Raw genomic sequence first — 26,034 nt, forward strand, 5'->3', positions numbered from 1 at the left:
TTGTTATTGATTGCCACAAAATGTCAAATATCAGTAAGATTTATAAGATGTAAGCAGGCTGCAACAGTTTTCGTTAATGTTGAAAATAAAACTCAACTTTTCATGACCACTGTCTTTTACTGATTTAAATGTGGAAACTAGGGTAGATCATCAGAATTTCGTATGACTTGTGACTTGTGACCTGAGCAATGACTTGACTTGTCTTGCTTGACTTATAGCAGGGACTCGACTCGACTTGCTTAATTCTCACCACAGTGACTTGGGACTTGCTTGAGACTTGAGACTTGCTTGTGACTTGCACATGTCTGACTTACTCCCACCTCTGCTGATAACCTACACATTCAAAAGTGCATTCAGTAGCATCCATAAGTAGCCTGTCTTCAGTTCAGTGCAAGACCTGAAAGGAAGCTGAACACTTGTGAATGACTGGAGTGCCCCCTAAAGATGCAGAGAAACACTTGCACTAACCATTTCGCTCTGCACACCCCAATATCTCTAGCCTGCTTCACTTCACTGTACTGCTCAAACTCAAATATATATGGCAAGAAACAAACAACCTGCCGCATGGTGCTGAAGTCAAATCCATCCAATCTGTAGAACATTACTAAATCGAATAAAATATGAACAGAATTGATTCATATTGTGTGGGTCTAGTGTATACTAACTCTCAGAAACAGCAAATGTAACTACGCTTGGAAAGGCAAAATGAAACAGAGCTAATCATTCAAGGAAACTACACGCAGAGGTTGGCGGTATAGTGTTGAAATGACAAGTGTTTGATTCAATGTTCATTTAATGCAGTAATAAAATGTGCACTGAATAAAGAAAAGCCAGGGCGCAGGGTGATAGAACGTTAACGTTGTTGAACGTTGGTGCAAAATGGCCGCTTTATAGAGAAACCCTCCCTCTTTGATTCTAAGGATTCTGCCTACCGTTCATGTTTTAGATGCTCCAAGATCGGTTCAATATATAGAGTGGAATGAGACTTCTTATGCCATGTGGTGTACATTTCTATGCAAATGAGAGCAGATTTTTTTGGCACGGTGGCCCCACTGGGAATCAAACCTCTAAACCTGGCTGTTAGTACCACGCCCAACCCAGAGACACACACACACACACACACACACACACACACACACACACACACACACACACACACACACCACTTTACCTATGCTAGCCTCCCTCTTCATGGTAAAAGCAGTTTATCCAGCTAGCTAAACAATCAAATATGCCCAGAAAGACTCTTAGACCGAGGAGGTTGCGTTGTCTTTGAGTTTACTGAGAGACATGACTTGACTGTGAAACTGAAACACAAATCAATACAAAAGTGTCCATGAATAAAGGCTCTTAAAACATACAACGCCTTATAACCACAATCAGAGTAAGTAAATGTACAGATGCCATGAAACAGCATGTCTTTTTTCATCTAGGTTACATAGGCTACAGACTGGTAGCTAAGCTAACAGATTTGCTTCATGCTAACTGAGAAAACAGCAATTCTAATAATGTACAAGATGAACAATATTTACGTTCCACAATCACAATAGATGAATAAAGACTTATGAGATATCAACTTACGGATATGGCCTTCGATAGCTCCAACGTACAGAAGAAAATGTTCAACCACAGAACTGAAAATTACTCACAGAAATGTGAGTAACCTGCAGCACCGGCCATGTGCTCTTCTACTAAAGCAAAAGTGAAACTTAACTAGACTAAAACTTTTCCCTCTGCGTCACTAGGTGACAGTATTAGACTGAAGAATATGAAACAGATTAATGTATTTCTTAGGACATGGCGTACAGAGGCCATGACATTACCATTAGCCTTGACTAATGGAGTGATTATCTATTAATATCATAATTAGGCTGGACACACCTTTCCCTGTTACCTGGAATCATTGTTTTTCTCATGAATTTTTATTATCAAGTACAAGTTTTGTCATTATTGAAAGACTGGATAATTTACTTCAGTTTGATACCACATTCTCCTGTGTAAAGAAGTGAAATAGGACCTAGCCTCTGTTTGAACTATATAGGCAGACCTACAGTAAGCTGAATTTAGTAAACTCTGTTTAAAAACAACAGAAATCAACTTACTAAGTGTTTATTATATTACAGACATGTTATTTTCTTTCCCTGTGGCTCCTGTTCTCACTATGACATCACAATGCAAATGGAACATGGATGATATCGTTCTGGAAGCAATGGGCACAATTTGACCACTACTACTCAGACACACACTGCGATCTGTTCTCTTGGAGTTATTACTTATTACTCAGTTACTTAGTTATTACTAGTTTTCCCAAGCTTTACCATGGCTGATCGAGAGCCAAAGAACAACTTTTTTCAGTTCCACTCAGGACAGGTAGAGTCACCTGACCTCAGTGAGCGGGAGGCTCAGGCTGCCAGAGCAGACAGGATGTGTGCCTGGCAGAAGGCGCGCACCAAGGCTGTTCTGGAGAGGGTGGGACGCTCCTTCCAGCCTGAGCGGCCCCCTTCACCTAGACCCTCAGTCCTCAGGAGGATGCAGAATGCTGTTCTGGCCCCCATGAGGAACCTGGTCCAGAACAAGTGGTCTCACCCCGCTGAGCCCGTCCACACTGGGACCAGCAGCGGTGAAGCCCACATCCCCGCTCCTCCTCCCACTGGCTCCGTGAAGGACAACCAGAGGAAGAGGAGCGTCAGGAAGTCCAAGACCCATAATGTCCAGAGAAGTCCTGAAAGGTGCGATGAGGACAACTTCTGGTCCATGATGGAAGATGAGGCCACGCACACTCATCTGAGGCAGGAGGCCTGGAAGGTGGCTGAGCTGATAGCCAGAGACGGGAGGCCCAGCACCGCCAGGTCCACCGGCTCTCTGCACAGTTTGGACCGTGTGGACACAGAGACTCCCGCTGAGCTGCGGGGCTATCTGCAGGTCAGGAGCCCTGCTGAGGTGTCCCGCTCTCAGCCGGCTCACACTCCCACTCCTCCTCCTCCTCCTCTTACAGCCAGGAGGAAACTGTCCCGTCCCGGGAGGTTCCTGAGGCTGCCAAAGGCTGCCGGTGGAGCAGGTGAGTCCCTCTATGCACATACTGTTACTGTGAACTTCTACTGAAGTGAATTCCCACCCTTCCTCTATTATAAATGACTGTTGATTTGATGCTGTAATCCATACATTTCTCCTACTTTTGATTCATACATTCTCCTTAACATGTCTTAGTGTTGGAGTTGTCAGCTTGCTATGTTTACATAACCTCATTAGCTATATTCATATTTATATTCTATGTTCTTTTCTGTATCCCATTACCATTTGTTGCTGCAGCAACCAACCAATTTCCTCAAACAGTTTATTAAAGTTTCATCTTGTCTTGAAGTCACATGATATTATTGCACAGAATCACTGATTTTATCAGCACAATTCCTCAGGTGGAGAGAAAGAACTAGGTGAAGATAGATGAATGTGATGAATGGGTAGAAAGGTGAGTGATGAGCGTCTTGCTCCTAATCTGAACAGATAAGCAGGCAGCCACTGAGCCAAGGGTCCAGGTAGAAGATCAGGATCAGGATCAGGATCAGGATCAGGATCAGGATCAGGATCAGGATCAGGTCCAGCAGGTCCAGGTCAGATTGCAGCCCCTGGCCAACCCAGAACGAAGCCTTGAGTTGAGCTTCAAACTGCTCAGCTCAGACGACTGGTGAGGATTTTACTGTAGTTAGAGACAGATTCATGTTCTGATCAACATACTGTAACCTGCCAGGAGCCAGCAGCCTGTTGCACCAGCTGAACCTCCAGTACACTCAATCTTCAGTTAGGGTGTAAAGTCTACATTAAATGTTCTGTTGAAACCAGTTTGACACCTAAGCTGTGTCTTTGTTTCATTGCACCATGTAAGGTACATCTTCTAGCAGAGCATTAAGAGACCGCTAACCAAATCATTGTCATAGACCGTGATGTTTTCACCTTCTGTGGCCAATAGAGTTCGAGCCAAAATCAGTTTCTCCTGTCCAAATGAACAGCAGTCTAGTTAATGTCAGCTAACTTACAGGGTAGTGAGAGAAAAAGAGGAAATTAACATCACCAAACATCAACAAATAGGTACCTTTTCTAGTACAAAGTATTAGGATTCATTTTACAGAAGACTATTTCATTTGTTGCAACTGTTAAATGTTTAATAATGTGTGAACTCAGACTTAGACTAAGACTCAGCATTTACGTTCAAACAAGCCCACATTTGAACTTGAGTTTAACTGCCAGGTTTGCAAGGAACATTTGTGTCGTACTCGAAGTCATGTAAAGTACAATTCAATAATACTTGTCACTGAAACACAGGGAGAAGAAAATTGATGGCTTGACAGCTGTTGGAGCTTTGGCACAGCACCACTCAGCAACACTGGAGGCCAAACTTAATGAAGTGTGTCAGGCCGTCGTTGAGGAGGTATTGTTGCTGTTTGCCTCATTGGCTCTTTCTTTGCCTCTTTGTCTTTGTGGTTCATTTATTTTTCATTTGCATGTGTGTTAGAAGTCTAGCCATCACTGGTGATCTTCGTTGTCGCTCTCCAGGTCAAAAACCTGCGCTCTGCAGTGTCCCGTGTTGCCATGGCGACCCTCGGGGAACTGTTTGTTCACCTCCAGAGGGCCATGGACTGTGAGGCAGAGGAGACGGCCCGCATTCTGCTGCTCAAAGTGGGCCAGTCCAACACCTTCATCCAGCAGCAGGCCAACCTCGCCCTGGATGCCTTGGTGCACAACTGCAGCCCCGGCAGAGTCATGATCGCTCTGCTGAACGGAGGGCTGAGGTACAGAGGAGAGAACAGGCTGCATTCACTTTATCACAATTTATTAAATGAAATGAAACAACATGAGCTTAGTCACCAGCTTCTGTAAATCTCACATCCCTGTGTCTTTGTCCCTCCTCAGCCACCGTAGTGCTGCAGTGAGGGGGAGTGCAGCTCAACACCTCCACCAGCTGGCTGACGTCCTCGGAGCCGCTCGAGTCCTAACAGGCAGGAAGAACTTCACCGAACGCTTCCTGGTTGCGGTCAGCAAAATGTCTCTGGACTCTGCAGCGGAAGTGAGGTGGGATGACTGAACTGTAAAGTTATGCATTTAGGTCACGAGGTTCAGAAATGCATTTTCTTATGATTTGTGGTTTGGGGCTCCACCATGAAATCATGTTTGTTTGTTTAACCTTTTAGGAATCTCAGTTCCACTTATCTGTGCATTGTGCTTACACTCTAAAGACAAACAGTAAATGAGAAGTCAATTTCTCCACAGGCACCACGGACGGAACATCCTCCAGAAACTTGCCCTCCATAGCAGCTTCCCAAAACTGTGGGCGAAGACGGTCCCTCAAAAAGACAGAGCTTTCCTGGACACAGTCATCAGGAAGCTGACTGTGAAGTAGAGTGGACTTTCCCTCTGGGTTGATGGGAGGAGCAAAGACATGTATTGACATGTATGTTCTTGAAGCAAGGAGGTGAGGTTGATATAACCATGTCAAACACGAGAGCCTGTTGGGTCTCGTATGGTAGCTCAAAAGCACTCTCAGAACATCCCATAATGGCAGGAACACAGTCGGGGTTGATCTGCTTACCAGTTATTACACTAAACCATTGAAATACTTCCTCCCAAAATTTCAGCAATTTGGGGCACGACAAAAACAGATGAGTTAATGTCCCATGTCCCGATTTACACTTGTCACATGTGGCTGGAATAGAAGGGTAGATCTTATTCAGCTTGGTCTTCGAAAAGTGTATGCGATGTACAACCTTGAACTGTATGAGCTGGAGCCTAGCATTAACAGAGCAACCTTTGATTCTATCTAACCCTTCCTCCCAAAGCTCATCAGATATCTCAGAACCCATTTCCATACTCCATGCCTCCTTGAGATGGTTAGAGGGGGTGGTCACTGTGAAAAGATCGACAAACTGTGACACTAAGTGTTTGGAGGTAGGGGCCTGAGACATAAGGTCGTAAAAGACATGTTGGATAGGCAACGAGTCAAATTGAGCAAGAGACTGCCTTACAAAGTTTCTGGCCTGTAGGTAACAGAAAAAGTGACTATGAGGGAGACCAAATTTAGCCTGTAATTGAGTGAACGATGCAAAATGTTTGTCAACATAAAAATCTTTAATTACACATAAGCCCTTCTTTGCCCAGGCAGTAAAAAAAGCGTCCATTTGACCTGGTTTCAAATTATGATTGTGGCAAATTGGCGTGTATACCGAGGTGTCCGAGAGAGTCAGCACCCACTTGATTTGCCTGAGAATCCTTATTGAGTTACTCAATATAAAATCATCATTTAGTTGCTTTAATGATGGATTGACCTTAGAGAATACTACAGCAGACAGGGATGACCTAGCCAGTGTAACAGCCCTATGTGCCTCCAACTCAAGCTACCTTGGAAATACATTATCCCCCTCCCCAGTAGAAGGGGAGCCTAGATGCCAGAATACCATGGCTCTGGCATTACAAGCCCAATAATAATGTCGAAAAACCGGAAGCCCTAAGCCTCCATCTGTCGTGGATTTTTGCAAATGAGCTTTGGAGATGCGATGGGACTTGTATGCCCAGATGAACGGCAAGATTATAGATTCCAAGGTCTTAAAAAATGAGGATGTAAGAAAAATGGGTATATTTTGAAAAAGATAAAGAAATTTAGGGAGTACCAATATCTTAATAGCATTCACCCGACCAATCATAGATAATGGTAAAAGCTTCCAATTTTCAATGTATTTTCTGAGCGTCATAACCATATCTAGGTAATTGAGCATGAATAAATGCTTTGGATTCCTGGAAATTTTCAGACCAAGATAGACAAACTGATCAGTCGAGATTTTAAAGGGCAGGTTGTTAAGAAAACTTGAGTTTAAATCATCAGTAAGGGGCATAAAGAGACTCTTTTCCCAATTAATAGAGAAACCTGATATCTTACCAAAATCCCCAATCAGACTCAGAGGAGGAAGAGAGGTCTGGACGTCAGAGAGACTCAGGATCACATCATCGGCATACAAGCCAATAAGGGACTCCACAGTGCCCAATTTTATTCCTGTTATTTGTGGGTTACTCCTAATAGAAATCACCAAAGGCTCGAGTGCCAAATTGAAGAGCATCGGAGAAAGACAACATCCCTGTCGAGTCCCACGATGTAAATTTATCATAGTTGGTTAACACAGCAGACCTGGGACAGGCATAAAGCATTCTAAGCAAAGCCATACATTTTTCACCAAATCCAAAACATTCAAGAACAGCAAACATATATTTCCATCCAATTTGGTCGAACGCCTGCTGTGCATTTAGAGAAATTATGGCAGAATTAGGTGCTTTAGCCGAGTACATTACATTTAACAGGTGGCGAACATTTGAAAAAGAGTATCTATCAGGAATAAAGCCTGATTGATCAGGATGTATGAGGGAGCCAATATGTTTATTCAATCGGTTAACTAAAACCTTTGCAATTATCTTTTGGTCGTTGTTTAGAAAGCTTAAAGGCCTATAAGAAGCTGCATTAGTTCCATCCCTATCTTTTTTCAATAAAAGACATATGTTTGCTTCATATATTGTGCCAGGAAAAATTCCAGTTTTTACAGAGCAGTTGATCATTCGAAGCAGCAATGCTATTGTTTCTGAGTGTGATTAATTTGATCCCAAACCCATCAGGGCCAGGAGCTTTACCATTATGAAATGAACGTATTGCCGATTTGATTTCTTCCAACGTAAATGCAGTGTCCAGCTCCTTTACGGCATCTGTGCTGAGAACAGGCATCTCTACAGCATTAAGAAAGTCTGCAATGTCAGAATTAGTGGCTGTGGATCTAGAGGAATATAACTGTGTGTAATGTTCCAAAAATCTATCATTTATTTGTTTAGGATCTGTAATCAACTGCCCAGAACTGGAACAGATTTTATGAATTGCCCTATCAGCCTGCATGTTTATGTTTTAGAAGCTGAGTATGATATGAATATCAACATAAGCCCTATTTGGACAAGGTTATTTATGTGCTGCATACATTTGGATGTACAGTCGGGGGAATCATCGTCATGAGCAGTCGGGAAGGAGGAGATCACTCCAGGAACAGCAGGAGGATGTTGGAGGAGATTTAAATTCATCTGATGTGGCTGAACACCTCAACATTGGAGTTGTTGGCACATACTCAGAGTAAAAATAGATCTGAATGGGGTCGGGGCAAGGTTGATGGGCTGGGGATTTGGATGGATATAATATTCGCTTGTATTTACTAATGTATATGTAGGCCTAATCAGTAGAATATGTAAAAAAAAAAAAAGTGTAAAAGTATGTATGAAAATGTCCAAGTTTAGTATGTTAGTTCAGTAAGTGGCAGGTTAATGTAATCAGGGCAGTAACACTCCTGTCTGGCAGGCCAGAAGGCTTCCCAGTTCAAACTGCAAATGTGAGAAGTGAGTCACTTGTGGTATAAAGAGGCTTTGGATTGTCAATATCTTTTTTATTTTTCGAGCAACATATTACAGTGGGGTCACATACAGAAAGTGATTTGGTCTGGATTTGGTCTTTATCCCCGTCTTCACCATAGAAAAAAGGCCTCATATGACGTACAAAACTAAAAAGTAGAAGACTGAATTTAGTACATTATATTTCAGCATGAAATACCCCTAAAAGTTGTAGCTAACATGTATTTTGTTTTAAAAAGAAACTTCCAGGTCTGTATCGGCACTATTGAAAGAAGCTACAATGGTTAGGTAACAGATCAAAGACCGAAAATGTAATGTTAAATCCGACAGAGGCACTTTTTGCTGCAACTTCAGCAGAGCTCTCTCTGTTGTGTGTGACGCTAGCTTCTGGGTAACAGTGCACGGAGGTATGGAGAGATTGCGAGTTCTCGTTGATCTCGTCTTGAGCGCATGTACGCGCCTTTGAGCTCGTGCACCCACTTCAGATGAAGTGTGCGCTAACGTGAACGCGGGTTTTGAGCTCAGTGGCTACAGTGAAGATTTTGGCTAAAAAAGGGTGTAAATGACGTCTTTTAAAGTCAACTTGGGATCTCGGGGCTTCCGGAGACTTGGATTACACCGGAGGAGCTGTATGGAGCCATTTTACGTTTTTTTTTTTCGGTTGTTTTTTTAAGTTTTAAAACAAGTCCCCAGCAACTTCGGTTATTTAGGAGAATGCTGCAACGCTGTTTTGCTGTGAAGCTCCAGGACTGTTTTGTGGACTAATAAACTTCACCCGACTTTCCATCGGCATGGGGGTGAGTAGATAATGACTGAATTTTCATTTGTGTGTGAACTATTCCTTTAATCCTATTTTAGTCTTTCAGCAGTATTGCAACTATATACATCTGTTATTTGCATTGAAACAGTGCAACAGAACAAATACTTGAACTATCCAATATTATGACACTGACTGTATTGTTAACTTCTAGTACACTGATATCTTGTCCTACATTTATATGTCTTGAATATGTAATATGTACAATCCTTGCAGACAAAGAAGGGCTCCTATTAAAAACATGTATTCATAAAAATAGCCAACACATTGAAAATGAAGCATGCTGGTATGTATGTGCAAATGTTCTCACAGGTTCCTCCTGCAGGAACCGTTTGAAGTTCCTTTAAGATTTCCTTCAAGTATGGGAGGAACTGTTCTCCTTTGTAGAAATGCAGTGCAATGGTATTAATGGATTTTGAATCCATAATCATAGTTTTATGTTTGTTTTAAGCTTTTCTTTCTCTATGCACAGCACGGTGCTGTACGTTTTGAATAATTCATGGAGAATTCACTTTCTTTCCATCCAGCAAAAAAAAAAAAAATTACATATAGTTCTGAATATTTCTAGATAAGTTTCAGTACCTTCACTTTGTCTGCTTATGATGCTCATCTACATCTGCATCTACATATTCATATACATACATATACAAATACATATGCATATAGCAAACATAATGTATTCATTTAATGGAATGAGTGTCTACATACTGAGTTGATGTGAAAATAAAGAATAAAAAAAAAAACTTAAGCAATGCCCTCTTATATTTCCCATTTCTTTGTGTGTGTGTGTGTGTGTGTGTGTGTGTGTGTGTGTGTGCGTGTGTGTAATACTTAGAAGGCATCAGAATAATTGCCGTACATGGAGAGGAAAAGGGAGAGAAATGTGTCGGTTCCTCCGGTGCTGTAGGCGGCGCTGTTCTCTCTAAAGTCCCTGCAGCGTCGCTTCCTCACTGCCAACTGTTCTGCTGGAGTTCAATCAGTGACGTGGATTTTCATTGAGGCAGTCAGTGCTATCACAAAAATAACAACAACAAAAACAGACTTATCAGTGCGTTTATGGTGTCGCAAAGCTCTTCCCTTAATTTTGTGTAGACTAAGGTGTCGGACCGCTTCACTCTTCCTTCGTTTGTCACACCTGAATATTATTTTTCCACAGCTTTTTAACAGGTGAGCACATCATGGTGAAACGTTACTTCACTGCTGTCAAAGTATCGGCTAGCTTTGGGCTCTGAGTTAGCTCCTACAAGTTTTACACGAAAATACAAACCATTATGTCATGTCAGCCATTATGTATCGCATGTGTTTTCTCACTGGGTGGATAATTTCCCCTCCACAGCCAACGGACACCAGGATGAGTAAAGGCAAAGTGCTGAATCTGAAGGATAAGATCAATGGAAATGAACTGGACCTGAGCCTGTGTAACCTCACCGAGGTGCCAGTCAAAGAGCTGGTAAGTTACTCCCTGCCTCTGTCGGCATGCTGTGGCTTAGCTGGTGTCATCTGATAACACAGATTTATCCAAACTGTTTGTGCTGGTGATCCCCCTAGGAGCGCCTCCAATAACTGATCATCCATAGTGTGTAAATGACGTAATATCACACATTCAATACTTTGATCATTTGATAGAACTACAACTTTTAGTGAAGTCTGTGTTCTGTGAACTTGAGTTTGTCATGGTGTGGTTTCAGCAGATTTCCCATGATGCTTCTTAGTTAAAGTTAATAATATGCTTAAGGATATTATTGCAGCTCATATTATAACTGTATTATGTTTTATCCCAATAGGCTGCATTCCCCAAAGCAACAGTTCTGGACTTGTCTTGCAACAATATTACCTCCCTTCCTGTGAGTACGAACACATAAATGCTGACCAGGCGGTGAACCTATGCTGCCAAATGTCTCACACTACATATGTTACTTCCAGCAATGTACAGCAAACACTGGAAACTGTACGGTTTGCGGTGCCTAGCTACTGCCAATATCCTGTATTTACTTGACCTTTTCTGGCACTGTTGGCTGCCTGGCAGTTTTGTCACTTAGCCTGTCAGTGTTTCTGCACATTTCCCAGCATTGTTACTGTGGTGAACGGACTCGATACACATTTTATTTGGTTGGGTTTCTTTAATGCAGCCAGAATTCTGCAACCTGACCCACTTGGTCAAGGTGGACCTGAGTAAAAACCAGCTGACCAGTCTGCCAGATGAGCTGGGGAACTTGACCAGCCTTCAGCACCTGGACCTGTACAACAACAAGCTGAGCGTCCTGCCGGTCAGCTTCTCTCAGCTCAGGGTAGGTCCCACACACAATTGTGGTGATCATTTTAAAATACACTGGATAATGTCAAAAATGCATAGTCATCAAGTTAAAAACTCAGTTGTTTTTCCTAGTTCCTGAAAAGTTAACATTTTGGTGATACAAGGTACAAGCATATCTTTCCCTGGAGTGTGTTCCTGGGAAAATAGAGGTGTGCCGATCCAGCCCCCAACTACTAGTACTTAGATCAGCAAATGAAGCTGTCCTGATATCAATAATTTAATGACAGTATAACACTTTTGTGTCTCCTGTCTCTTGAAAATGCAAATCAGTGAACGCAATTGATGTACTTGTTACTGGAATTGTCCTATAATAGGACAATTAATAGGACAAGTACTGGGTGACATGAATGACTGTGAAATAAGTAGGATTGGATCGGTTCTCGTATCAGCTGTGAAAAATTGGTGTGCGTGTCTGAGGTTGTTTTTCTGTTCTGATGTCTTTACTGTTTCACTTACTGTGTGTGTGTGTGTGTGTGTGTGTGTGTTCTCAGAGTCTGAAGTGGCTGGATCTAAAGGATAACCCACTGGAGGCCGGCCTGGCCAAGGCTGCAGGAGACTGTCTGGATGAGAAACAGTGCAAACAGTGTGCCTCCAGGGTAAGAGAGCGAGAGGGGCATAGCAAGGGGAGATCAGAGAACAAACAAATTAATGTATAAATGAGGAAGGGAGCGGTTGATCAAGACATTTGTAGACAGTATATATAATTTCAATGGCTAAAACTTTGGCTGTGCTGTAAAGGACATTGTATGTGTTTTGTTGTAGGTTCTGCAGCACATGCGGGCTATTCAGGAAGAGGCGGATCGCACGAGAGAGAAGCGTCTCCTGAGGGAAAGAGGTGGGTGCCATAGTAAATCACTACTGACTACTGAACTGACCTACTGCCTACCGTTTTGATCACAAAACATAAGTAGTATAATCTCCCTTTCACTGGCAAAAACAAACCTGATCTGTTCCCTGGTGCTTTCTCATCTCACTTTACCTCTATTCAATATACGTATAATCTGCCACCTCTCTCATTCCATGTTACTTCTCTATTTTATTTTTTGTTTATTATTATATATAATTTCATTCTCTAATACATTTAAACATATATTTTTCCTTTCCCCCAAATAATCAGTTTTGATGTAAACAATAAACCTTTTTTCTAGGTTGTTCTAGTGTAAATAGCTTAGTGAGACACCTGTCATGTGACACTAAAACTCTCCATTAAAACCTGTACGCATGAAATTGTCACCCCTGAAGTTAGATGATTAAAATCAGATACTCTCTTCCATTGGGGGTGAGCAACATTGATTGGCCGAGATCCTGTTTTTATTGAAAGGTCAAAATCGTCCCGATATGTTCACCCAAACCTGGGTGATTCAAACCTGCCTGATTCAAGTCATTGTCCTCCCACTTCCCTGCCGTTGTGGAGACTGTGGATAGAAAAGAGCTGATGCTTTGACCTGCCCAGTTGAGTCACAGCCTAATTGGAGGGTAGTGTCCCACACATTCCACTGCCATCCTGATTTTCTTCTTTCTGCATCGTTTACAGGGGAGTCATACACAACCGCAGGCCTTGAGCAAAAGCAGACATCTCCTCACGGTGTCCTAGCCAACGATGCTTTAGTTTTCATACATGCCGCGTGCCCATTTCTCTGCTGATGCTTTCCTAATAAGTTAGTGAGGAAGGAGGCTGAACTAGTAATGATTCTGCATTTCCAGTCTCATAGGAGTTTCACCTGGAACGTCACATTCAACTGAAGTGTGGAGCTCAGGATGTTTATGTATGTTTTTTTAGGAACACAAAGCAGGCACAAGCCATCTGAAATGCAGTCGAGATAAGAAAAAAGGGCAACAAACTGTCAACTGTTGACAATGATTGCATCTCCTCTAATCATATCTCTCATCATCCTTCGATCACATCAGAACTGGAGAAGAAGAAGGAGGCCAAGCAGAGGGAGCGGGAGGCCAAAGAGAAGGAGGCTCGTAAACGGGAGAAGGCCGAGGAGAAGGAGAAGAGGAGGAAAGAGTACAATGCCCAGATGGCAGCATTGGCTGCACAGGAGCAGCAGAAGAAGAGGAAAGAGGAGAAGAAGAAGAGGAATGGACAGGCAGCAGGTAGGCCCATGCTTCTGGATGTGATGTCTCTTAAAGGGATTTTCAGAGCTCAAGTTTTTAAGAAGACTGTCTGGTTTATCATCCACTGAGAGCCCATTCAGTCCATCCTTGGTTTTTGAAATATTGAAGGCAAACGTTGTTATCATATTAGCAATGCTAGCACTAGTCAATAGGGTGAAAACGCTGACAAATCACAAACTAATTCCTCATTTACAAGAGGAACATGGTTTTCCAAAGACCATTGCTCAAAATTGCAAACAGATTCAAACAACTCCTGCTTGTAGTATCTAAAAAACCAAAACACTGATGCAAGTGCTTTTTGGATGGAATTCAAATTACTCTCAGTTCATGAATAATAAAACAGGCTTCTTAAAACCTTAATTATCACTTTATGAGGGAGAAAGTATTGTGATACCATACCTCTTCCCTCTGCGGTCATTTACTCAACTTCCTATGTATGAAATTGATATCTACATTAAGAGGCTGTTTTTATCAGACTACTAAGCAAGGAATCTCTGTCTGTATGTGTCCTTCGCATATCTCGAGAACCGTTCGTCCGATCTACTTCACACTTGGCGGGTGTGTTGCTGGGGACCCAAGGACATGCAGTGTCGGATTGGACACGCAACACGTTCAATATTAATAAACTTTGAATAAACAAGCAAACAGCACTGTGCAGCAGCGGGGCTCAAAGCAAGCGACTGGAAGCGCAGTGTGAAGTTGTTTGGATGAGCGGTTCTCGAGAAAGCTGCAAGCAGCAATGCCGGAGGCCAAGCAATCGGCCCGTTCCGAACAGGCATGTTTTGAACGGGCACTGCACTAGTTGTTCTAATGCAGCCACTCTCATTTCATCTCTCCAGATAAAAAGGCCGTTGTGGAATCGGCCCCCAAACCTAGACGCTCTCTCATTGGCCTACTGTTCAAGCTCCTCCTCCTGCTGCTGCTGGGATTGGCTGGCGCTGCTGCCGCCTGCCAGCTGACGGACCTGCGGAAGGAAGCCGTCTGTGTACCAATCAACGTGGCCGTGGATGACGGCCTGTCCTGGGCCAGGGAGCAGGAGGGCGTGGTCAGGCAGCTGATGCAGAACCTGTCGTCCATGGCCAAGGAGCTTCTCGAATCCACACAGGCGTCGAAGAACTAAACAGCCGTCTGCCTCCCTCATCACTTTAGGGCCGCTGGGTTCCCACTCTTATCTGTGAATACTGGGAATGATCACTAATCAGTAAAAAAAAAAAAATTGCTATTTTGTTTTTAAAAATATGCTGAGATTGTGAATCTCTTTAAGATGGGAACCCCTGCATCCCCTCACCCTGTTTTGCTGTGTTGGGGATGTGAAGAGTCTGGAGAGATAGATGGAGGGGGATGGACAGATGCCTAAAGATCAGCTTAAATTCCTATGGAATTGTCGTTGCTCTTGTGTCCTCTTTGTACAACAGTCTGTTTTTTTTAAAATGGCATCGTCTCAGACGACACCCTATTGACCATGTTGTGCACTTCCTACGACCACCGCCTTATGGTTTGCTACTCAGTGCATTACATGGAGGATGGGTTGTGTTTGAGAGAGTCCAGTGAAATGTTGTGTCAGGTGGCCCTGTCTGTGCTGCATTGAAGTCTTAAATCAAGTATAACTGCCAATCAGGATTATGTATCGGCCGATGTTAGATCTGGCAGTCTGAGCATGTGCTGTAAAGGCTGTGTGAATGTTAAAGTTCACCTGTACGTCTTCCTTCTTTCTAGTCTTACATCAGTTAAACCGGTTAAGTCTCACACCTGATACGCTTGGCATACACACTCTTCTCAATGCCCAGATCATCAAAAGTTTAAAAGGGTTCAATGGTCACACCATGCTTTAGGCTCTACTACCTTTACATTAACTTCCACAGACACCAGCTATACCCACAATCCCCTGAGCCTCTCATGAATAAGGACCAAGTGTTTAAATCGAACTAGCTGTCTACAACTACAGTGTTAATTCTGGAGATGAAAGCTAACCTGCAATTATTGTAGCGTTCTCTCCCTGTGTAGATCGCCAGGATTTGTGGACGTGCAAATTATTTTCTGCTGTCAAGGTGTCTTTGTGTAAAAAGCTGCTCAGGCAGTCCGCTGCACTTGTTTTTGTAAAGCTTTGTCCATGCTCAAGAATTGTCAGCATCAATAAATGGCTACGCACTGCAGGGATGTTTGAACATCGTGTGTTTATGTGAAAGAAGCAGAATGATGCCATTTGTTTAATGCATCTTGCCAACTGGAAAATACTATAGATTTCTTTAACTAGGGACTAGGACTTGGGACCCAAAGTGGCTGAATGAAGGCCAGATTAAACACTTGTTAAAATGTGTGTTTACCTAAGGTGTGCTGGCAAAGAAAAATCTGCCGTTTTGATAAGAATATATGCATATTTAGTTAGTAAGGGTGGTACTGGTAGATTTAAGACAATTCAAGATCAGAAACCTGAGAAAGCATCAGTTGATCTCATTGAGCTTTGATCAAGCTTTGTTAAACTTTGTTAGCGTCTGTGTTTTGAGCCGTGCAAACAAAGTAGATTTACCAATGGCTGCCTCCTCTAGACAACACGCATATATAAGCTGTAGTAGTAGTTTGGTTTTTCACTGCTACAGTAAAAGTTGTCCCCTCTAATCTTTCTGATAGCTATAAGGAGGAGGCAATACGAGAGAAAAGGCCAAGTATTTATTAATTTATTATATACATGCATAAATCCTTGTGTGGATAGACATTTAAAGAGTTATAGCTTGCTGATGTGGCTTAAAGGTGATAAAATTACCATTTTCTTCTGCTTTTATACAAAGACAAATTATCAGTGAGAAAGAAATGATTAATGTACTCAAGGAACTTGGAAATCAAAGTTTTGATAACTGAATTTATATACTTGCTGCAAACTACATAGGTCAAATACAAATGCAGAGAAGCTGCAAGTAAATGTATTTGCCTGGGATGAAAGATTTACTTCCCATTTCCTGATCAACACAGTAATTGTTTATCTTAGATGTATCCATGACCAGCAGAGTGAGCTGGTGGTGGACAATACCACCTCACAACAATAATGTGAACTGGCTATATGACAAGAAGACGCCATAAACCACTTAATGTGATGTTCAGGCCCAGGGAGCAGACTGGGAGGGTAAACCACCACAGCCACCATTAGCCTGAAGAACCAGCGGAGGAAAGCTACGGTGATGAAGAAGTCCAGCTGTCCAGTACTCAAGCTCACTTGATGGGCAGATGACGTGTGGGAAAGTTGAGCTTTGAAAGTGAAGAACAAAATGCCAGGAAACCGCCTGCGGCTATCAAGGTTTCCATTAGTGTGGAACTGTTTTATGTTTCCTGAACAATACGCAGCAAAGAGGATTTTCTCCTTGAATGAGTTAATCCTTCAAAACAGAGGGAGAACAAGGGAAATAGTAAATTAAGAAACATTAAATAATTCTGTTACCAAATGGGAGTTAATTGTTAGTTGGAATTTAAATGCACCGATAGATGACAACAGTCAAATAAAATATCGATTCAATAGAAATAGAATGTCATGAGGTAAGATTATCAATGAATAAGACGTCCAGGTTCAGCCCATGAAACTTAACTGAACCTTAAAAAAACTGACAAACCAACACCAACTGTATGGTGCATGCCCACAATCAACATCTTCCTCCAGATCTACCAAACATTTGAAATCGCTTGATATTAACACTATTAACAAAAACTGAAGAGACTTGGGTTTGGAATGATACACATGATGAAACATATCTGATATGCCTCAATATTAGATATGAAAATGAAAAGCACAACATCAATAAAGTTTGTGCAGTTGGCATTTAGATTAGTCTGGACAGCCATTCTCCAAGAAAAAATCGTGAGAACTGCAACGGACTAATGTGGCAATTAGGAGAAACATGAGACAAATAATCACAAATATGTTTGCTATAATGATTTCTGATTTCTCATCCTGCTTAACAGATGTGAAATATTACTTAATATTTTCCTTAAATGCTGTTGTGCTGAATACACAGACAGCCTCATTAAAATGTCTTTTAAAAAGTGTCAATTTCTGCACTTTTACTTTGAATATGAAGTTGTTAAAGCAGAAGTGTTACTTCTTGGCATCATCATCATCATCATCTTGGCTCCTGGTCAGATGAAAAAGTTTGATCTAGTCTGGCATTATGAAGGCAAAACCCCTTCAGTATCATCATACAGGCCTATGCAAAGAGATCAAATGTTCCATATCCGCATCTCTAAGACTCTGCACACACATCACAAACCACCATGAATGAACCACTAAACAATATCCCAGTCGGCCACTCTTTCTCTCTCCTCCTCACACCAGAAACCACCACAAATGCATCGCTAAATCACATCCTGAACCTCAGGAAGTCTCCTCTCTCTCCCTCCCGACTTAAGAAACTGCCACACATGCATCAGAGAAAAGTGATCAGACTGGTCTTCCATAGAGGTAATCCAAAGTTCCCTCATATTTCCCCCATGAATACTCTCATACTGAGAAAAGCTAATTTAATGTTACTTAATGGGCTTTTAATAGTGTGTATGCATGAGGGAGGGGAGAGGGCGTCGGTCAATTAGTGAATTGAGAATTGGTGCAACATGACAAAACCTAAAGGGGCTATAAAGACAACAACATCCATTATTTTGATATTGTGCTCCCATTGAGCAGGAGTGTGTGTGTGTGTGTGGATCAGACAACAGTAAATAAAATGTTTTTGTGTGCACACGTCATGTAGTTCAGTGTGCCGGAGTATTGCTTATCTATTATCCTCTAACAACTTGTTCGTTTTTAGTAAAAAACTTTTTTTTCCACTCAGGCCCATCCCATCATCCTTCTGTCTGAGCAGCATCGACCTTGGATGTTTTATTTTTGTGCAATGGGTGCAGTATGCAGGCAATATTTACTTACCATCACAGCCTCAGACATGGAAACCAATTACCCAATTTCCCCACAGGGATCATTAAAGTTTCATCTGAGATTAAAAGGCTCCAATGTGTTTCAAAAACAGGATGCATTTTTGTGAAAACTGTCTTTTCTACAGTACATTTTCAGGAATAAAACATTACAAATAACATCCTGGTTTTACAACTAAGAGACAGCAGAATATAGGAAGACAGATATAGGAGACACCTGTGTGTGTGCATGCATAATCATAAATAACAGACCGGATTTCAGCTAGGTTTCACTACAGCCTCTTGGCAGCATTAGGCCAGAGTTCCTTTGACCAATCACAACAGACATGTCCGTGGATCTGGAAGCACCCAGAATGCACCGCTTCCCAGTCGAGAGTCCTCGGGAAGCGCTTACGCGGAGCAGCGCGTCGCTTCACTGCGCGGTCAGTGCCTGTCTGTTGCTGCAGGTCAGTCTGTAGTCTCTCTCCTTCATGTAGGCCGTGTCGCCCAGGAGTCTGGTCCGGATGGACTCGTCCACCGTCACCCCGAGGGTCACCTCCCTGAACACCTTACACACCGACAGCTGCAGCGCACAGGGGGATGGTGGTTAGACTCACTGATGTCACTCATGCCCTTCTTTGTCTACTTCATACGACGGGACTGTTTGCCCTCTTTACCTCGTGGAAGTGGAGCTTCTTGAACATGGCGATGCTGACTTTGTTGGCCAGCCCGATCTTCGCCTCGAACTTCTGGATCCCCAGCTTGGTGACTCCTGGTGGAGGGGAAGCACATGCATCAACACCACAGCAGCTACAATGTTATGACCATTGCATTCCAGCTCCATATATATTAGTACAGTATATTCCAGTGGTGGCTGCAGCCTGAAACTTAGAGAAGAAGTCTTGCGCTTGAAAGGTTGTCAAGTTCGAATTCCTGGGCTGGCTGGGAAAATCCAGGTGGGGGGAAGTGAATGAGTAATGTTTTCCCCTCCCTCAGCAATTACTGCCGAAGTTCTCTTGAGCAAGACACTGAACGCCCAACTGATCCAGTGAAGCTGCTCAGATACACAAGGTTCCCACACTCACTTGGGCATCAAATTCAAGAACTTTCAATGACTTTCACGGTCTTGTTTGGTGAAGTTCAAGGCCTCAGAATGGGCATGTTTTGGGGTAAGACATAGACACAGGTCAAAATTAGACATCACAAGCTTTCAAGGCCTGTGGGAACCCTGACAACAAGGCTGCGGCAGCACTCAGTGTCTCCCTGGTGTAGCTGTGTGAACATGTGTAACCCCCCCCCCCCCACCTCCCCCTCCTCCCCCCACAGCGACGCCATCACACCGCTGCTGTCAATAACAACACATGCTCGGTCAGTTTGCCTGGTTAAATAAAGGTTAAGAAAATATTCGGAGGGACTGCTCACCGTAGCACATCATCATGTATGTCACCTCCTTCCCGATGCCTTTGCCCCTGTAGCTCGGCTCTGTTGAAGACAAGGAACCACATCACTACCTGCTGCGGTGAAATAAAACATCAACGCTGTATCCTGAAGGCAAATAGAGTCTATTTTCGTTTTTTTGAAACTTGGATGAGTGGATTTTTCACACCTCCACGATAGCATGAAGCTTTGGCACTGTTATTGTTATTTAGTTATTGTTTTTGTTATTTAGCTCACCAATATATATTCAAGAAATGAGAATATACAAAGGCCACACTGAAAACTAAACAAATGTCAACCATTGCACAACTTTCTCTTGTGGACAAAACTACTAAGTAAATTATAAATATGTCAGATGCAGAAGGCCTTTGCGTTTGATGTGTTTGTAAGAGAAACATGTTGTGTGTCACCAGCGATCATGATCTCCAGCTCAGCCAGGGAGGGGTCACTGGGGTCAGTCAGGAAAATGTTGACATCTCCCACCATGCACTGCTCTTCTTGCACCTCGGGGTTCGTCCACCGCTGCTTGTCCAAGATGATGAAGGTGCACTCTGGCAAGGCAAAGGTTTTTACAGGAAACAAGAAACGAACCAATGAGGGAAAAAAAAAGAGAACGTTGGCAGTTTTGTTCCTGGAGATGGCAAGAGGATGGAAAACCTTTTCATTAAATGGAGTTTGAAATATTTCCCTTGTGTGCAACCTCAGCATGTGATCTCAATTGATCAGCCACCATCAACACTCACAAACACTGATTACAGATTATTTATAAAGGCTGTAAGCAGTCAAATCTGTCTGATTCTAGTGTCTAAGAAATACAAAACTGTCACCTTACAACTAAAGTGGATGAATTAGAAAAAGTATAAAGGAAGGACAGATTCAGCTACTCTTCAAGGCCGATAGATGTCCTAAAAAACATCTCTATTGGTACAGAAAAAATAACGCATTTGAGCAGATAGCCCTCATCAGGGTTACATGACAAAGACACATGGATTGTAAATACCTTTCCTTCAGCCTTAAAGGTATTTAAAATCCATGTCTCTTTACCATGTAACCCTGATGAGAGCTTTCTGCTGAAACAGGCTGTTTGGTGGGGTTTGTTTTAGTTTTTTTTTTTAGAGCATCCATTGGCCTCCAATTTCTTCTTATTTCCAGCTTACTGTCACTGTCCTCCCTCCAGCTCCTCTGCATGTCATACTCCTGGTCCAGGGTCAGCGGCTCTGAGGCCGTCAGCTGCTGCAGCTCAGGAGACTTCATCCATTCATGATACCTTACAGTGACAAACAGAGAGGAATGGAGAACCTGACAGATACAGGGATGCTGATGTTGAACCAGACTGTGGGGTCTGAAGGTAAAGCAGAGACTCTGAGACAAGCAGGATGGATGTATGAAAGGTAACAGACAGGCAGGCAAGCTGGACAGAGATGCCCTACACACTACATCCAGATATATCTGGCTGCAGCTGGACTGGTGTGAGTGGACTATCATTAAATCCAGCGATTAATTTACCTTGCATACAATAAGGCAAGCGAGTCCACGGTGCAGCCAGCTAAGCTGGGAAACCCCGTACTGTGTGATATTACCTGGGCACGTGGTCTGCATTGTAAGGAACCAACACGACTTTCTCTCCTTCCAGTAAAGTATTCTCATTGATCCTCATGATGCCAAACAACATGGAATAACAGAACTGAACGGCACTTCCTGATTTCGCACTCGTTGATTCAAGCTGCAGCTGCGCTGGTTGCCTCAAAGACGCATGTCGCCACCTACTGGACGAGATGGGAAGTGCTGCAGAGGGGGGCAGGTCAAAGTCTCCGGTCAAGGTTTTGTTTACGCCACACTACAGACCTGTTTACCATGCTGAACAAAGTGGACGGAAGATCATTTATATGTATTAAAAAGCTGTATGTAGATTTAACATTCTTCATACCAAAAAAGGGGACATTTTTTTTAAAGCAATTTTATTTTACCCCCTCTTGGTTCCAACAAGTTACACCAATTCCTGATTCAGTAATGCTCCTTCACCAAAACCCTCTCCCTCATACACACACGCACACCAGTATTTTTTGCAAATAATTAACACATTTTGACAACACATTTTTTTTTATTTCAAAATTTGCATCTGTATGTAAATACATGTGTTTGCCCGTGTGAGTGTGTGTGTGCTTGCATGCTTGTGTGTGTGTGTGTCAAGTGCCCCTGCCCAGTCCGTGCCACTGTTTGACCAGCTCCTGCGGTGTGTTGACCATGTCCATCCAGTGTTGCAGCTGTGGGCCCCTGGCGTACATGAAGGGACCCAGCACCACCACTCCCAGCAGGGCAGGAGGCTCTGAGGAAGATGAAGAAGTTGAGATGAAGATGGTCTCAACCCTTCAGGTCCTAACTCGACAGAGGAAAGGCTAAGAGCGAGGGTTATGAAGTGAAAACCTTTGTTCTCGCCTTTCTTCAGGTTTGGTAGTGAGCAGATGTTAGTCAGATTACAACATCGTCACTGTCGGGTTAAAACGGGTGAAATTTCCAAAATATCAGCTTTTCAGGAACTGAGAAAAACAGCCTTGTTTTTTGGCTTGGCCACCAGGCATTTTTGAGTTTATTCAATTATTATTCAATAGGTTTTGACAGTGTTTCATAAGCCCAAGGCTCCTAAAAGTTTCTCAGCCCATAGAGTAATCCTTGTGTATCCTTATCCTTCACCTGAAGTTAAAACATTAAAATCAACAAAATTGGATTCACAAGGTTTTCACATGACAACAAACAGAGATATAAAATGAATTCAGTTGCTTTTTTGGGATTTATTTTTGTCGCCTGGTACAATTAAACCAAATTGAAGCTTTTGCACTCCAGGCTGCCTCTGGGAATAGAAATAGAGTAGGAAGCATGTGGATTAAATCAAAACTGATTAAGATCTGGAAGTGAGAAAGACTACTAAGGCAGGAGCAAATATGTGCGTCATGCTGCAGCTGCCCTCTTGTCCTCTACACACTGTATGTAAGATCCTATGAAGATTGTGTTAAGACTGTGTTATACAGTATATGCAACATGAAGTGTATATATACAACATAATAATACTATTGTATCACCTGAGCGGATGGCGTGCGGCTGCTGCAGCTCCAGCCTCACACAGGCCTCGTCCAGCTGCTGCGCTCGCACTTTAAACGTCATCCTGTGGTTGAAGTAGGGCTCGACCTCACCCTTCACCACAGAGCTTCGCTTGGTCTTCACCACCTGAGTGTGTATCTGCAGGCTCACCTGGACACACACACCTGGGAGCCACACACACACACAGATTTTCCTCATCTTTCTCTTCTTACCAGGACGTCACAGCTGCACACAGGCCTGAATGTAACCAGCTGACTAACGTACCATTCAGTCGTTTCCATGTAAAAGCATGTTGTACACACTCATCCACAGATCTTATACCTGCATCTGTGTGCAGCTGCAGGCCTCGTGCCCTCAGTGCCACCACAGTGAGGCGCTGCAGAGACGGACTGTAGTTGATAGAAACCTGCACATCACCCAGCTCTGAACACTGAGAGAGAGATATGAGAGAGAGGGAGAGAGAGAGAGAGGTGTGGGGGGCAGAGGGATGAGGAGGTTGAGTGCCAGTAGTTATATGCACATGTAGTGTGTGTTTCTCTCTGTGTGTGTGTGTGTACCTGTGTGTCCTCCTCTGTCTCCAGGTCTCTCCACAGCACCCTGCCAGCCTGACCCAGCTCTCCCTCCAGAGGAAACAGCACCCTGCCCACCGCATGCCGCTTGCCGTCCTGCTCCACGCTCAGCACACACACACTCAGGGTGCTCTGAGACACACACACCCCTGACACCTGGGGAGAGAACGTGTGCGTGGGAGAATGTGAATCTTGTTTTTCTTCTTGTGACTTTGGGCTTCAAGGATGTGTGTTGTGGAAACTCGTGCCTCCTCACCTGGAAAACGAAGCAGTCGTTGAACTCGGGGTCGGGTCCCGTACCCCTGGCCTTGGCCTGGCGAGGCCGGCGGTCGTCAGGGAGGAGCCGGAGCTCCACCAGCGTGACGTTACCGTGGAAACGGGGCGGGAGGTTGCCGAGGCGGAGCAGCGAGACCATGAGTTGTTCCCGGGTATGTCGATACTCCACAGCAAAGCAGAGGCGCGTGGCCATGCCGGGAGGAGGGGCCACCACCTCATTCAGAGTGGGAACACAGTACAGACCAGCCAGCAGCGTCCCCACTGGGTACCAGCCTATTGGACACAGGTATAGAGTAAATATACACTATCACTCAAAGGTTTGGACACATTTTTCTTAATTTTCCACATTTTAGAATAATAGTAAAGACATCAAAACAATGAAATAATACAAATGGAATTATGCAGTGACCAAAAAAGTGTTAAACAAACCAAAACTATCTTATATTTTAGATTCTTTAACGTAGCCACTCTTTGCCTTGATGGAAAGGCAAAGGCTGGAAAGAAATTCATACATAGGCATCAATTTCACTATTTATATTTGCCTAAGAAACTAATTTCAAGCATTTAAGCATGAGCCTTTAGATCAAAATGGCTTCAATCAGGTGTGTCCAAACTTTTGACTGGTAGTGTAGGTGCATGGTAATTAAACACATAGTACCAAATATCATAGGATTTGTATTGAATCTTATTGGATTTTACATTTACATTTTACATAATATATAGATATTCTATTCTATTCGTACAGCCATAGAGAAAATAGTCCACCTATAGATCATGTTGGCTGTTAACTTTAAGTATCTTCCTTGAATTTTACTGTCAGCTTACAAAAATAAAGCGACTATTATCAGCCTAGGATACTGTTCAACAAGGCCAGCCCGTGGTAAATGGTAACATACTGCAATGATGCAATGAAGGAAGGGAAAGGAAGAGCCTTAGTTGACCTACTCCTTACTGAAAGTGATCCACGATGGGCCAGTATGTCTCTCTGGCCCTCCACCTCCACCTTCACACCCTCCTCCTCCTCCTCCTCCTCCTCCTCCTCCTCCCCCTCCTCCTCCTCCTCCCTCTCCTCATTCTTCACACTGCCTTGGTTTCGTGGTGTGAAGCGGGGCGGCAGGGTGAAAGGGATCTCATCCGGCCTTTCACAGAGAGAGACACAGAAAGGAACATTATTAAAGGTGCAAGTCAAACTTTTCAGGGAAATTATGTTAATAAATAGCGAGGCGATTCTGGATTGGAGCTTCAAGATGATGCCTAGTTTCATGCTGAACTGCGATATACATGTTTGGTGATGCAGCACTAACCTGGACCAGGAACCCTGAGAAACCAGGATGACTGGAGCAGTGCATGCTGGGACTGACGGCACTATGGAGACCAGCTCCTGGTATTGCCGCTGGCCCTTCCTCCTCCACAGATAGTAAACCATGACACCCATCAGCAGAATCAACAGGAGAGCCACGGACAGACCCACAGCCAACACTAACATCTGGTCTGGAAACAGAAATTACAGGTGGAAATACATGATATTAAGGCCAAAAGCATGAGGGAGACAGAATGAGAATGACAAGGGTAGAGAATGAGATGCAGAGAAACAGTGAATCAGGTCCAAGCTGGTTTTCTGCTTACCTGCCATGGAGAAACGATGGAATATTCAACTCCAACACTAACAGACTGGTAACTATCTACGGTTTTCCATTTTCGTCCTATCAACTTTCACTCAGATTGACTGACTCTCCCAAGCTGGAGCTCCTCCCTACCGTTAGTTCATCAAAGTGAGAGACAGAGAGAGTCTTTTCTTGTTGACTTCCTTGACAATAGTATGCGCACAGTACATGTGTGTTTGCTCCTTCTGTGCTGTTTGTGCCGTCTCTTTAGAGCCATGAGACACAGCTGGCTCATTCTCACCACTTCACTCTGTTATCTGGCTTTTTTTGTTAGCTTTTTTTTTTTTTTTTTTTTTAAAGCTGCTCAAACCCCTTCAAGTTTTTGTCTTTTCCTCCCATTTCTTCTCTTTCTTTATACTCATCCACTGCTGTAATTAGTTTAATCTGATTCTTCCCTCATAATTACCATATCAATAATTGTACATACATTTAATA

At 43.2% G+C, this 26,034-nt stretch overlaps 3 protein-coding genes across 5 annotated transcripts; 1 reads left to right on the plus strand and 2 right to left on the minus strand.

Annotated features, from left to right (window-relative positions):
- Positions 1-10,234: 10,234 nt before the first annotated feature.
- Positions 10,235-15,926, plus strand: lrrc59 (leucine rich repeat containing 59). Of its 2 annotated transcripts, XM_071544641.1 has the most exons (8): positions 10,235-10,402; positions 10,572-10,685; positions 11,020-11,079; positions 11,365-11,523; positions 12,041-12,145; positions 12,312-12,384; positions 13,458-13,649; positions 14,510-15,925. In XM_071544641.1, the coding sequence occupies exons 2-8, from the start codon at positions 10,587-10,589 to the stop codon at positions 14,788-14,790; spliced, it is 969 nt and encodes a 322-aa protein (XP_071400742.1). In that variant the 5' UTR covers positions 10,235-10,402; positions 10,572-10,586; the 3' UTR covers positions 14,791-15,925. The 2 variants fall into 2 exon arrangements, with proteins under 2 accessions (XP_071400742.1, XP_071400743.1); XM_071544642.1 differs by lacking the exon at positions 10,235-10,402 and having other exon boundaries at positions 10,574-10,685; positions 14,510-15,926.
- A 2,404-nt stretch (positions 15,927-18,330) lies between these two features.
- nat9 (N-acetyltransferase 9) lies at positions 18,331-21,698 on the minus strand. Of its 2 annotated transcripts, none has more exons than XM_071544635.1 (6): positions 21,575-21,698; positions 21,152-21,261; positions 20,405-20,545; positions 19,980-20,039; positions 19,235-19,326; positions 18,331-19,140 (listed from the first exon to the last, which is right to left on the minus strand). In XM_071544635.1, exons 1-6 carry the CDS (start codon positions 21,664-21,666, stop codon positions 18,991-18,993), a joined length of 645 nt encoding a protein of 214 aa, XP_071400736.1. In that variant the 5' UTR covers positions 21,667-21,698; the 3' UTR covers positions 18,331-18,990. The 2 variants fall into 2 exon arrangements, with proteins under 2 accessions (XP_071400736.1, XP_071400734.1); XM_071544633.1 differs by having other exon boundaries at positions 18,334-19,140; positions 19,235-19,329.
- Positions 21,699-22,180: 482 nt separating this feature from the next.
- Positions 22,181-25,361, minus strand: syt15 (synaptotagmin XV). Its single transcript, XM_071544617.1, has 7 exons — positions 25,240-25,361; positions 24,881-25,074; positions 23,916-24,208; positions 23,648-23,815; positions 23,412-23,520; positions 23,072-23,254; positions 22,181-22,320 (listed from the first exon to the last, which is right to left on the minus strand). The coding sequence occupies exons 1-7, from the start codon at positions 25,359-25,361 to the stop codon at positions 22,181-22,183; spliced, it is 1,209 nt and encodes a 402-aa protein (XP_071400718.1).
- Positions 25,362-26,034: the final 673 nt, after the last annotated feature.

This window comes from Centroberyx affinis, unplaced genomic scaffold (genome assembly GCF_046629955.1).
Source record: "Centroberyx affinis isolate AG114_WGS23_722 - 3 ecotype Tasmania unplaced genomic scaffold, CSIRO-AGI_Caff_v1 ptg004623l_1, whole genome shotgun sequence".
NCBI lineage: Eukaryota > Metazoa > Chordata > Actinopteri > Beryciformes > Berycidae > Centroberyx > Centroberyx affinis.